Source organism: Alligator sinensis, unplaced genomic scaffold, assembly GCF_000455745.1.
Source record: "Alligator sinensis unplaced genomic scaffold, ASM45574v1 scaffold421_1, whole genome shotgun sequence".
Classification (NCBI taxonomy): Eukaryota; Metazoa; Chordata; order Crocodylia; family Alligatoridae; genus Alligator; species Alligator sinensis.
The window spans coordinates 4,320,412-4,334,042 of NW_005841871.1; the positions used below are offsets into that span (position 1 = coordinate 4,320,412).

General features: G+C 42.8%; 1 protein-coding gene across 1 annotated transcript in view; it reads left to right on the plus strand.

The window, feature by feature from the left end:
• Positions 1-13,631, plus strand: part of EVC2 (EvC ciliary complex subunit 2) — a 173,595-nt gene that overhangs the window by 12,657 nt on the left and 147,307 nt on the right. The window contains exons 4-5 of the mRNA XM_025195164.1: positions 226-386; positions 913-978. Coding sequence (XP_025050949.1) covers positions 226-386; positions 913-978 — 227 coding nt within the window. The remainder of the gene's footprint in view (positions 1-225; positions 387-912; positions 979-13,631) is intronic.

Sequence of the window (13,631 nt, forward strand, 5' to 3'; positions counted from 1 at the left end):
TGTCTATCTTTTTTATTTAAACTGTAAGTTCTTCAGGGAAGAGCCTGCCTCACTGTGCATGCATGCATAGCTCAGTCATGGCTGAAACTTCTTGTGGCTGCTATAGTACAAATAATAGCCTCTCATGTTTGTGAACAGTGGCAGGTGTTCACCACAGTGGATCAAGAGCTTTTGATGGAGGTGCTGTATATCTGGTCTAATATACAATATCACTTCAATTTTCAGCTATAGGATTGCCGCTGTTAAAGGGAACAAGCGAAGACCATGACGTGCTTTTGACTTCTGCAGCACCAGGCATTCAGTGGAGCCATTCCTTATTTGTCTTGATACCCTCATGGACAAAGAAGATTTTGTTCAAACGAGAGTCTTCCATTAATCAGCAGTTGGTCAGTAAGAGATGATTGGGTATTGTTTAATTTATGTAAGGAACATAAAGAAGTTTTCTACCGTCCTAATTAGTACATAATTTCTAATGGTCTCAGATGATTACATTCACCTTGGATAGTTTCAGCAGTAGCATCCTAGATGCAAGATCTTCTTATAATTATGATGACAAGAAGAATCTTGTGTTTGCCATATAAATTCTAAAATTCAAACAGAAAACACATATGTACAATGTGATGTATTTACTTCCTTACATGGTGTGTTTTGTCATGGAAAGGTGGTCACCAAATGATGAGCATGTCACTTTGTCTAATAAACTATCTGCTACCTCATATAATTATTATTTAGATTTGTACAAATAAAAAAATCATTGATAGGACAGTAGAGCTTTCAGATACTAAGGTTCTGAGTAGATGTAACTTCTTTTTCTCAGTCTTTATTATAGTACTTAACTTAAATTGTATTTATAGTTTGTGAATTGCTACATGTCCATGTACTATATACATTTTTTTTTTTTCTTCTTTTCAGCCTGAAGATGTGCCAAGAATTTCTGTCTCTTCTGGGTATGGAGTAACTTTTCAGAAATGTGCAGTGGTAAGTTTCACTGTATTGTTTTTGTTCATCTAAGAACAAATTGAGATACAAGCCTCATGAGGAGGTTTTTTTGTTCAGGGCGTGTGTGCACACACGTATTTGTTTGTTTTATTCTGCACTTAACTATATCTAATGATGGAGATTTTATTGTAATGAGCCAAGGCCCAGCTAGGACAGATTCAGACCCAGACCTCAGGTGGAAGAAATTGGGAAAGAAATCAAAGAGAGGGATATTAGCTATATAAGCTCAGATCGGACAGCGGATTGCCTTACTGTGCCTCTGGAACTCCTAAGGCAGACTTTGTGCTTTGAACCTCTGGTTTGGACCCTCTTGCCTGTTCCTTTGTGCTCTTGTTCCTATCTTGGATCTCCCAGCTTGACCATCAGCTTGCCCTGACCACAGCCTCATCTTGAGCCTTGACTTGATATCCAGAAGCAGGCCTGACATTCATTTTTGACCTTGACTTCTATTCTGGTAAATCTTTGACCTGGCATGATCTACTCACATTGTGACCACCCATGCCCAAGTCAGCCCTTTACATCTTACACCCCTTACACCTGTCTAGGTATGCTCATTCAGGGTACATCTGGTATCTATCTGTACACCCAACCCTATTGGTGGTATTTGAGTTAGCAGCACACTTGGTCTGTTTGCTGTGCTGACCAAAATTTTGTCAACTTCTGATCCGAGGCTGACCTATCCTATGTGTGTAGGCACTTTTTCATCCAGCTCTGGGTTGCCTCTTTTGGGCACTGAGATAGTAAAGCAGCCATCTGCCATGATGATTTCCTTACTGAGGTTATGGTAGATCATAAATGTATACCTCCCCATACAAATTTTGATTCACTGTGGCCTCAGCGTGAGGAATCTCTGATGCTTCAGTTAGACAATGGGCACTAATTGCTTGTTGTCTGTTTTAATGGAGGAAGATTGCTCAGTGATAAAATTGTAAATGTTCACATGATTCCCCAAGTTTTTTTTTTTTCTATTCCTGCCAAGTATTTTTTCTGTCCTCTGTACCATTCACAGTATGCATGCTATACATTTTGCTTCACTTTTGGTTTTGATGTATGCCAGCTCCTAGCTTATAAAATGATCTATCAGCTAAGAGGATGGCTGGCTTCCTTGAGTTGACCACAGTGAAATAAGGATCTCATGGATTACCTTCTTCTGTACAGGTCCACTTCCATTCAGCCATTCTGGGTACAATTGTCCTAAGAAGTTGACCATTTTAATATAATAAAAGCCTTAGTCTGTCTGTCCATAATGCTTTATTCACACTCTGATTGGTTTTCTTGGCAGCCAATTACAATGCTGACTGAAACAACCAATCAGAGTGCTGTGCACAGACAGACGCACACAACTGAGCGCTGCCATGACAGCAGGGACTGAGGGGCCCAGCCCTGCTCCTTGGAGGGGAACAGTGGGGATGGACTGGGATGGCAGAGCGCTGCCATGACGGTAGGAATAGAGGGAGGGGACTGTGCCCCTCCTCTTCCCCACCGCTGCTGGACCCTGACGAAAGCCATCAGGGAGGGGGAAGTGGTGGGGAGGAGTAGGACTTTTATCTGTAGTCAGAATGACAGGTTGCTACTGATGTATCAAGTTTAGGGGAAACACCTCAACAAGCCAAAAGACTGCACTCCAGCAACTTCAAGCTAGTGTATGAATCACTAGATTTGACTGCTACATGTCTCCCATCTCTTGAGAATTTTGCTCTTATGCTGTCTTTCCCTCTGTCTTAATAAATCTTGCACTTCTTGCTGTGCAGTGCAATAGCTTGAATAAAGAGGTAGAGAATCCCTGCCCTTATTATAGAACAGCTTTTAGCTTCATAGTTAGGGCTGGGAGATGAAGGGTGTCAAATCCCTGTCTAGTGTCTACCTCTTTCTGTTGAACACTTTTTTTCCATAAGCTGGCACCATGGCCATCAAACTATTGAAGAAAGAACAATCCCTCTCATTTCTGTGAAAATACCCTGAAAGACAGATGTCTACATTTAAGAGTCCAGGCTGTAAATCCTAAGTGAACAAAGCTGCCTACAGCCTGAATCAAGTGTCTGAGGCCCAGAGGCAGTGTTTTTCTCATTGGCTACATCTAAGCAGCTCCATGCTCAATAAATGTTTTTTTTTTGTTTTTGTTTTTGGATCACGCTTCTGAAGCACTTAACTTTTCCACAGGGAGCCTGGGCACCTCACTAAGAGGTCTAGATTCCACTTTGGAAGTACATGCCTTCTAAGCGTGCCTGTAAATGTTCTGGGAGGTTGCCCCGACATGCTGTAATTGCAGCACATTACAGCAGACTTGATTACTCAAGTCTTCTGGAGCATGCTAATTGGTGTGCTCCAGCCAGCTTCTGAATCTTGTGTATCAGTGTCCCTGTGCTTCAAAATGGCAGCAGGGGTGCTTTAACTAAAGCTTACTTTACAAACTTTAGTTAAAGTGACTCTGTCACCATTTTGAAGTGTAGGGATGCTGCTGATGCACAAGACGCTGCATGTGCTTTAATTAGAGTGGCTCTTGGAGCCACTCTTAATAAAGGGTCCCCCACCCCTGGAACATGTGTAAAAATGCTTAAGTGCCTGTAAGGCACTTAAATACAATTGTAGAGTCAGTCCTAAGAGCTTATTTTCCTCCTTGGGCTTTTGACCCACAGTAGATGTAAAAATTGCTTATGAGGTTCCTATATCTTTAAGGGTTAGACTGTTACTCGGCTCTCTTCCAGGAGCTAGAGATGGGCAGAATTTGAGAGCGAGCTGAAAAAGGAGTCACCTGGCTGTCTGGGTGCTGTTGACATGAACAAAAAAAAGGTTCTTTATTAAAATGGATCCTGGCTCAGTGAACTGAGTCCACAACACAACATAGTCATTTTAAAATCTCTTTCAATTCTGTTTGTAACATTGATAATGAAATATATAAAAAGCAGATGCTGGGGTAAAACTATCAAAAGTTAATTGTGTTGGCCCAAGTCTATTTCTGTTGAAGTCAATGGAAGTTGGGTTTTGCCGGTGCTGAGCCTCTACTCTTGAATTTTTATGATCAAAATCAGAGCAACTTCTTAATGTCCAAAGGCCAGATCCAAATATCAGTTAAGTCAAAGGGACTCTTTCTATTGATCTTTAGGGATTTCGGCGAGGGCCCAAGTGGATATGTTTTACAAGGTCTTTGATTTTAAAGTGAACCAGTAAAAATGTGAATATGCAACACAGCAAACTGCCTAGTGGGTGTGGGGCCGGATTGGGATGATGATAAATGTTCTCTCTCAAGGATGAGTTAGTCTTTCTCTGGTAAATCAAGGGTGCCCTGTTTAGGTTAAATAAAGTGAGAAGCACCCAGCCAAATGAAAAGTATCATCATGCCCCTTTTATAAATACATAGTGTGTCCACACCTTGAACACTGTCTCTAGTTCTGGTCCCCACCCCTCAAAAAGGATATAGAAGAACTAGAGAAGGTACAGAGAAGGGTAACAAGGATGATTAGTCTCCTCATCAAGAAGCCCTTCCATATCACTAAAGAGGCTAGGCCTGTTCAGTTTAGAAGAGATGCTTAAGGCGGGACATAAGGGTATTACTAAATGATATAGAAAAAGTAAATAATAGGGATTTATTATTTACTTTATCTCACAATACAAGAACTAGGGGTCACCAAATGAAACTAGTAGATAGTAAATTGGAAACTAACAGAAGGAAGTTTTTCCATGCAGCATGCAATTAAAATGTGGAACTCATTGCTACCAGAAGTTGTAGAAGCTGACAGTTTAGCTAGACTCAAAAAGGGATCAGACAAATTCTTGGAGTAAAGAGGCATCAGTAGCTATTGAGCATGGGACTTACAGCCTCTGAATCAGAACTGTCTAAACCTTAAATGCTGGATGTTGCAAGTGGCAGAGGACCAGTAGAAAAAACCTTGGGCATACCCAGTTTACTCTCCACTTACAGCATCCACACCCTGCCACTGTGTGACACAGGACACTGGGTGAGGTGGAACTCTGGTTTGACCCAGTAAATGGCCGTTACATTCGTAAGCACCTAGGATCACATTTTGGAGAGAGAGAAAGGGAAAATTGGCAGTTTCCGTTTTCTGTCATTGAGTTTGTCCTAAGCCTTGTGATGTCTTGTTTGACTATTAAGGCCTAACAACAGGTTCCTTCAAACTCTAGGTTGGTGGTTGTAGAATGGACCAAGAATTGAATATGACACTAACAGCCTACTCGCAATGTGTGTTGTTGGTTTTTTTTTTTAATGAATATAGGCATGCAAAGCCTTTATGAAGGGCAGAGTCCATATTATTGAAAGAGAGGCATTTAGCTATGTTAGTCTAAAGTCAGGTAGAAGGCGGGGCATTGTTGTACTTTGTTTTTCAATTATAACAGGAGGTAGTACAATGTTAAACATTCCATTTCAGATGGATTGGATTAATATATTCATCTATTTGACTTCAATACCTGAATGTTTTATAAATACCGTATTTTATTGTATACTGCGTGCCCCAAATAAGACACGCAACTTTTTTTCAGCAGAATGAGGGAACAAAAGATATTTTTCTAGAGCCATGGCCTAGAACTGGGTTCTTAATGGAGTCTGTGTCAGGAAGCAGGAGGAGGAGCAGTTCAGTGTTGACCCTTTCAAAGTTGCTGTCAAATTGGCCAGTATCTGGCAAATTTTATCCTGTAAAAAGTATATGGGGAATGGTGCCACCTTGGTTATTCATATCCCCCATATCATTCCTCATGGGGAGGGTGGGGGGTGGTGGTGCATGTAGTATATGAGCAAATATGGTAATTTAAAATGTGAGGCAATCTATCACCAGTGGAGCAAACAGGCATTGCTTTAATTTTATAAGGTGGGGTCCAGGCTCAATGACCCTGTATACGACAATTGGGATTTTAGCAACTGATGTAAAAAATAGTGACATGCAGTGTTTATAGACATGCTCCAGGAGGGGGCTTTAATTAGAGCAGCTCCAAGAGCTGCTCTAACTAAAGTGCCCGCAGCGTCATGTGTATCAGCATCCCTGCACTGAAAAATGACAGCAGGAGTACTTTTAACTAAAGCTTATTGAATGAGCTTTAGTTAAAGCTCCCCACCACCATTTTTCAGCGCAGGAACGCTGATGCACGTGATAGTGGAGTCTGGTGGAGCACGGTAATACCACACCTCAGCAGACTTGCTTAATCAAGTCTGCTCCAACACTCTGTAATTACAGCACGTTGGAGCAGCCTTGCTGCGTGTGAATAGGTGCCCATGGTGACCTGAAGCAGATCTTTTGCACAGAGTGGAGAATAAATATGCATTTCATTGTAGGGCACTGATTAACTATAATATTCTTATCAAATTGGTCATACTTCATAACTAGGAAGACTGAAGATTGATAATGTCAGGCACTTGGTAGGGTAAGACAAAACTGACGCTGGGGCATTATTTTATTGTAATAACTTCTCAAACAGAGTTTTGAAACTGCTCAGTTTTGGGGGGTTTTTTGCTATTCATAGCACAGCCTAGACAGTCTCATTAAAAATTGTGAAGTCCTGCTGTACAAGATCAAAGCTAGTCGGCTCTAGACAGTAGGATTATTGGAAAATAATCTTGTAATGATCCCAGCTGTAATTTAAAATCTGTGCAATTAGTTGTGAATTGTCTTCTATTTTGGTTCTAGTAATATTTTAACTTGCTTACTCTTTCCTTTTATTTTAATTTTACTGCATCTGTTCAGATGCTTTCTTGTTAGCAGGTAGACAGACCATATGGCAGTCTTGAGTAATTTTAAATGAAAAAAATGTTTTGTAACTTTTGCTTCCATCCCCACAGCTTGTGGATTACACTTTATAAGAGAGCAGGGACATTACATGTATTTTCTTATTCAGGATCAGATTTTACAAACATACCCAATTCTCTTTTTCTTCATTAATTGATATTTCTTCCAAAATAAGAGCAGAGTTATTACTCACAAAGATGGCCAACCTCCTATGAGCCACCTTGACGAACAACTTTTAGACAAATAAATAACCAGTGCTGTATGTATAATATATAGATGACATCTTCATCACCTGGACTGAACACTTAGAAATTGCTGAGGAAATCTATCACAACTTCAACAACAACCACTCATTCTTGAATTTTTCTTCTGAATATTTTTATACCAATATTAACTTTCCAAATACTGTGGTCAGTGTCAGAATGGCACCCTACAAAGCAACTATATATATAAAAACCCAACGATCACAATGCTTAACAAAACCAGTAGCCAACCTAAACGTATTAAGAAAGCTATAATCCAAAGCTAGATCCTCAGCTGCCTCTGCATCTGCTGTCAGGAGAATATTCGCCAAAAAATGGCTTTTACACAACTCAAGCACTTTTCTTAGGGGCATAGATTACATCTTTGAGTGAGCTGCTCTAATCCCACAGACAAATCTATAATAAAAGAAAACACCTCACTGACTGCACGTGCCTGGTTGTCTCATACTATCCCACATTAGAACCCATAAGAAAGATCATCAAACAATTATAATTTATAATTGAAAATTAAACATTGAAAGAAATCTTCCAGGCCCTTCTGTCTCCATCCCCCTCCCTCCTAGGTTCCAAAAACATCCCCACACCTTGTAATTGGCAGTGAAGTCTCTGCTGATCAGTAACTACACAAAACAATACAAGATGCAAAACCTGGCAACTGTGGAAGAAATCAAACTTTGCGTTGTGGTTGTATTAGAATTGGCCCGCTCCTGGGGTGCCAGGGGGAGCTGGGCCCGCCCCGTGCGGCTGTCTGTGGCCGTGATTGTATAGTGGTTAGTACTCTGCGTTGTGGTTGTATTAGAGTTGGCAGAGCCATCTAGGTTTATTTAAAGCTATACAAGTGATCACAGGGAGAGTTCTCAAAGGAACTCTGACCTCTACAAGTTTACAAGCATATTTATACTTTAGACAGTGAAAAAAAAAGAGGCAGGGTTTAGACAAAGCAACCTTGAGAGAAACAGAAAGATGTTGATCATTTGTTTGTCACACGTAAGTAGTTTACTTATTAAAAAAGACACTGTTTTGGGAACAGTTATCAGCTTCTAGTTCGGCGGAAAGGAGAAGGTTAACATCTGCACGCAGACAAAACAAGGCATGAAGGTTTTTCCTTATCTTAGAACATTCTGAAACACACAGCATCAGCATCTTCTTCTCTTCTCTTTCTCTCTCTTTGTCTCTCCTCCTAGTCAAGTAAGAGGCCTGGTTAAACTTACTTCCACACAGCATAACATCACTATCATCATAATCCTTTGTCAAGAACACTTGGAATCTCTGTGTCCTACACATGACTGTCACAGTAGACTATCATGATCTTCTTCCATCAGAGTACCAGATGTTTCTTGGAAGCTATGTGCGTAAAACTAAGAAATCACTGTACTTCTCTTTGTTCCACAAGTGCTAACTGTCTACACTCATTTCATGTGGTCAGATCCATAAATATAATCTTGCTTTTCTCGTATCTCTGGACCATCAAGGCTGTAATCACAACACTACTCTCTTTTTACTGCATTTTATATTATCAGCCCATCACCTTCCTTGACCTCACTCCAATATGAATAAACAGTCTATGCCTGATTAGCAGCCACAAATGCCAACTACAGAAGCTTATGTCCCAGTTTTCACAGAAGAGAAAGTTTTTGTGGGGATGTGTGATGGGATTGCTACACAACTGAGTGTAGACTTCTCTCGTTTCCTCCTCTTTTCACTGTGGTTGAGTGAAGGTCTCTGCTTTTATTGTTGTGAGAAAAAAAACCCAAATTCTCCTCATGGCTGTAGAAAAAAGTTTGAAAAGGTGAATTAAGTGAACACCAAAGGCTCCTAAAGGCAAATACAATAAATCCAAAATATCTTTTTAACAGTAGCTCATTATTAGCAAGAACCTAGAGAGACAAAATGAGGAAAGCAAAGCTAAAGAATGAGCTGCACCTGGGAAGGGAGGTTAAAGACAACAAGGGTATCCTGTCAAGAAAAGAGAGACCAAGAAAGCTGTGGGTCCACTGTTAACTACCCAGGAGGAGCTCCTAACAGAAGAAGAAGGTGGAGCTACTCAAAGGTGCTTTGCCTCAGTCTTCACAAAAAAGTTAAGCTGCAGCCAGATACCTAACAAGGTTTATTTGTATAAGTAAGGAGACAAGCTGAGGGATAAAATAATAAGAGAGAGCCACAGAGATTTTCATGGATCTGAGCGAACTCAAGTCAGCAGGGTCTGATGAACTTCATTCCAGAGTACTGAAATAATTGGCAGAAGAGATATTGAGGGCCCTTGGCAATCGTATTCATATAGTTATGGGAGACTGATGAGGTACCAAGGGCCAACATAGTGTCCCTCTTTAAAAAAGGCTAAAAGGAGGATCCAGGGAACTACAGACCAGTTATCTTTTTCTGAATACCTGAGAAATTACTGGAGCATATCCTAACAAAGTCTATTTACAAGCATGTGGAGGAGGAAGCACTGATCACAAGCAGCTAGCATAGATTTACTAAAAAACCAATCATGTCAAACAAGCTTGATCGCCTTAACAAAGTAACTACTTGGGTGGATAAAGGAAATGCTGTGGATTAAATGTATCTGGAATTCAGCAAGACTTTTGGCAATGTCCTGCATGACATTCCCATTTTTATGAAAAGGTATCCCTAATAGGAGAAATGTGGGCTGGACAAGACTGCTATAAATTGGCTCAATAGCTGCAAGAAAAGGGTAATTGTAAGTGGTTCCATGTCAGAATGGCAGGAGGTTTTGAGTGGAGTCCCACAGGGGTCTGCCCTGGGCCCAGTGCTGTTCAACATGTTTATTAATGGTTTGGATGCTGACATAGAAAGCTTCTTGAGCAGGTTTGCAGATGACATGAAACTGGGAAGGATTGAGAATGCTTTGGAGTATGGGAGCACAATTCAAAAGGATCTTGACAGATTGGAATTGGGCTGAAGGTAACAGGCTGAAGTTCAGTGTGGACAAATGCAAGGAGCTATGCCTCAGGAAGAATACTAAAAAAAATAAATACAAAATGGGTGCTACCTGGTGGGATATCAACACTATGGAGAGTCTGGGAATGTTAGAATCCTAGAATCATAGAGAAGCAGGGCTGGAAGGGACCTCCATCTAGTCCAGCCCCCTGCCTGAAGCAGGATCATCTCTATCCAAATCATCCTATATAATCCATAATCTAAATTCTGCATAAGGCTACTATCACTCCTGATACAATGCAGACTTAACACCCTAACCTGCCACAGGTAAAGCAGGGGAACCACAGCAGTCAATGTCCTGCTTCTATGAAATGTTGTCAACATATTCCCAGGAGATCTTAGGTAGAGGGTGATGCCCCTCTACTACAGAGGGAGGCAAAAAACTCGTATTCTGTACCAATCTGACCATGAGATAACATCCCTTCCTGAGCCCAAATATGCCAATTGGTTTGCCCCTGAGCAGAGGGGCAAGCCCCTCTAGCCAAGATGTTGGCACAACCCAGTCAAAGTCCCCAGCCTTGGCTGTAGCCAACACACAGTGCCTCTGAAAAAGACTTAAAAACACCCTGACACATGTGGCAAAAAGTTGGGGAGGCAGGCAAGGGCAACTAGCACAGCCCAGAGCATAGGAAATACTCATAGTAGAACATAGGCATAGCTAGTGTTGGTAGATCAGATTTGGTATGAGTCTGCAATGTGAAGCAGCCACAGAAAAGGCAAATAACGTTTTGGGATACATCAACAGCAGTATTAGGTGTAAGATACAGGAGGTGGTAGTTGGCACTCGTTAGACTTCTAGAGTGCTGTGTGCAGTTTTGGGCTCCATGTTTCAAGAAGGACGTTAGAGAATTAGAGAAGATCCAGAGATGGGCAACAAAAATGATAAAGGGCGTGGAAGGCAAGTCATACAAGGACAGGGTGAGGGAGCTAGGCATGTGGAAAAGGCACTTGAGAGGGGACATGATAGCATTCTTCAAGTACTTGCATGTCTGCCATAAATAAGAGAAAACAGAAAATAGGTTGTGGACTAATGGCTTGAAATGGCAGCAAAATAAATTTAAATTGGATATCAGGAAAAAATGTCTTCACTGTTAGGACAGTGAGGTAGTGGTAGACTTCCAAGGCAAGTTGTGGACTCCATCACTGGAGATGAGATGTTCAAGAAGAAGTAGAACAGCTACTGGTCAGGGTTATGCCTATGTTTAGCTATGGGTATTTCCTATGCTTCTGGGCTTTCCTGGTTGTGGTATGGGGCTGGGATGGAATTCCTCTTCTTTCTTTCCCTCTACCCACACCTCCCCTGCTGCTACATGTGTCTGTTTTTTTTTAAGCCTCCTTCAGAGGCAGTTCGGTGTTGTCTGAAATCAAGGCTAGAGATTTTGACTGGAGTGTGCCTATGTTCCTGCTGGGACTTAAACCCAGAAGTTCTTGGCTAGAGGGTCTTGCCTCTCTGCTCAGGGTCAGATTGTATTTGGGGAAGGAATTTTATCCCATGGTCAGATTCGTATGGACTTGTAGGTGTTTTTGCCTTTCTCTGTAGTGGAGGGCATGGCCCTCTGGTGATCTCTTGAGAATATGTATTAACAACATTTACAGCAGCAGGACATTGGCCGCCATGGGCACTGCCCCTTCCCTGTGGCAGGTTAGGGTGTTATGTTGTGGGTTTCGTATCAGGGTTCACTGTGTAGTTTTGCAAAAAGTTAGACAATGGATTTGTATAGGAAGGGCTGGATAGGGATGTCCAACTGACTGAGGCAGGATCTAGGTGACCTGTGGAGGTATCCTCCAACCTTACTTCTCTATGATCCTATGATTGCTTGGGTCTGACTCATGAGCTCAGAACATTTGAGGGTAGCAGTGTTTTCTTCATAATTCTATTTCTTATAAGCTTATTGGTTAGACAGTTAATCACAATTGTGTTATTCCTGGTAGCAAATATCTGTAGGTGAGGGCAATACTATTTTTAGGATATTACAATTAAGTTTGATATTGCATTAATAAGTTTGGATTATTTAGTGTAGTAATAGCAGTGGAGTTATTTATGTAGTCAGATTTGTTCAATATACTTTAAATGTTGGCACTTAGGTATGAAACGCCAAGATAAGCAGGGATAATTTCAATAAACCATCCCTCTAATTTGTGCCATAAGGTATCCTAAAACTTTAATCTGCTTCTTTACTGAATTGATATGAAATTCAGAGTTAAACAGTTTTTAATAAAATCCCAAGTTACATCAAGTGTTTGAGGCTGCTGCTTTTGCATGGAACTTTGATGATAAGAATTCTGAAGTCTTTCCTCTAGCCTAGTGATATTTTTACTTAACATTTGTGTAGAAGTTATTTATTTCTCTTGGTGCCCAAATTTGTGGTAGGCATCTCTTTAAAAAGGAGTAATGTATGGGAATTCATTCACTGCTAGCTAGTAGGCACATCTACATGAAACGGTAACTCAGAGGTGGGAAAAATACAGTCTGTGGGCCACATCTGGCCTGGCAGGCAATTCCATCCCACCCGCAGGGTCTTCTCCATAAGCCCTAGCTGTGGGCTGCCCTTCTGCAAGTCAGCGCCTCCATGCAGGAGGTGCAGCTTTGGTGAATAAGCAACTACCCCTAACCCCAGCCTGGCCTGACCTGCCCCAACCCCGAGCCAGAGGTGTAGGGGCCAAGAAGCTTCTGCCTGGCAGAGGCTTTTGCCTGGCTACCCGTGGCTGTTCCCAGCCCTCCCTGCCTATGAGCCTGGAAATTCAGGTGAGGGCCTGTGACAGGTGGCCACTCTGGGCCGACTTTAATGTGGCCCACACACCTGTCTCTGGGGCAACTGCCCGCTTACTCGACTGCCATGCCTTGTTCTTAATTAATTAATTAGTGTTAATCAGCAGGAGGCTGCCCTTGTACTGCCCCTCTGCTAGGGGGCGCTATCTGCGGCTCCGTTTCCTCCCCTACACCGCAGTCCACACCTCGCCGATGTTAACTCAGATCTATCCCTATCTTGGCGCCTTCCTGTTCTCTCTGGGCCTTCTCCGTGGTGCTCACGCCCTCTCCTAGGGCTCGCCGTGCCCAACTTGGGCTTCCTAATAATGTTGCCTCCTATCTGGGGCTCGCTGTGCCCAACTTGGGCTTCCCAATAATTGCTGCCCTGTCTGGGGCGCGCTGTGCCCAACTTGAGCTTCCCAATAATTGCTGCCCTCCTTTCTGGGGCTTGCTGTGCCCAACTTGGGCTTCCTAATAATGTTGCCACCCTTTCTGGGGCTCACCGTGCCCACACTTGGGGGGGGGGCACATTATTAGGAAGCCCATCTGGGGCTCGCCGTGCCCACACTTGGGCTTCCTAATAATTGCTGCCCCCCTTTCTGGGACTCGCCACGCCTGCACTGGGGCTTCTCAATAGCGCTCCCCTCTCCGGGGCTCGCCACGCCCGCACTGGGGCTTCTCAATAGCGCTCCCCTCTCCGGGGCTCGCCACGCCCGCACTGGGGCTTCTCAATAGCGCTCCCCTCTCCGGGGCTCGCCACGCCCGCACTGGGGCTTCTCAATAGCGCTCCCCTCTCCGGGGCTCGCCACGCCCGCACTGGGGCTTCTCAATAGCGCTCCCCTCTCCGGGGCTCGCCACGCCCACACTAGGGCTTCTCAAACGCCCCTCTCTGGGGCCGGGGTCTATGCACCCCGTCGGCTGCGG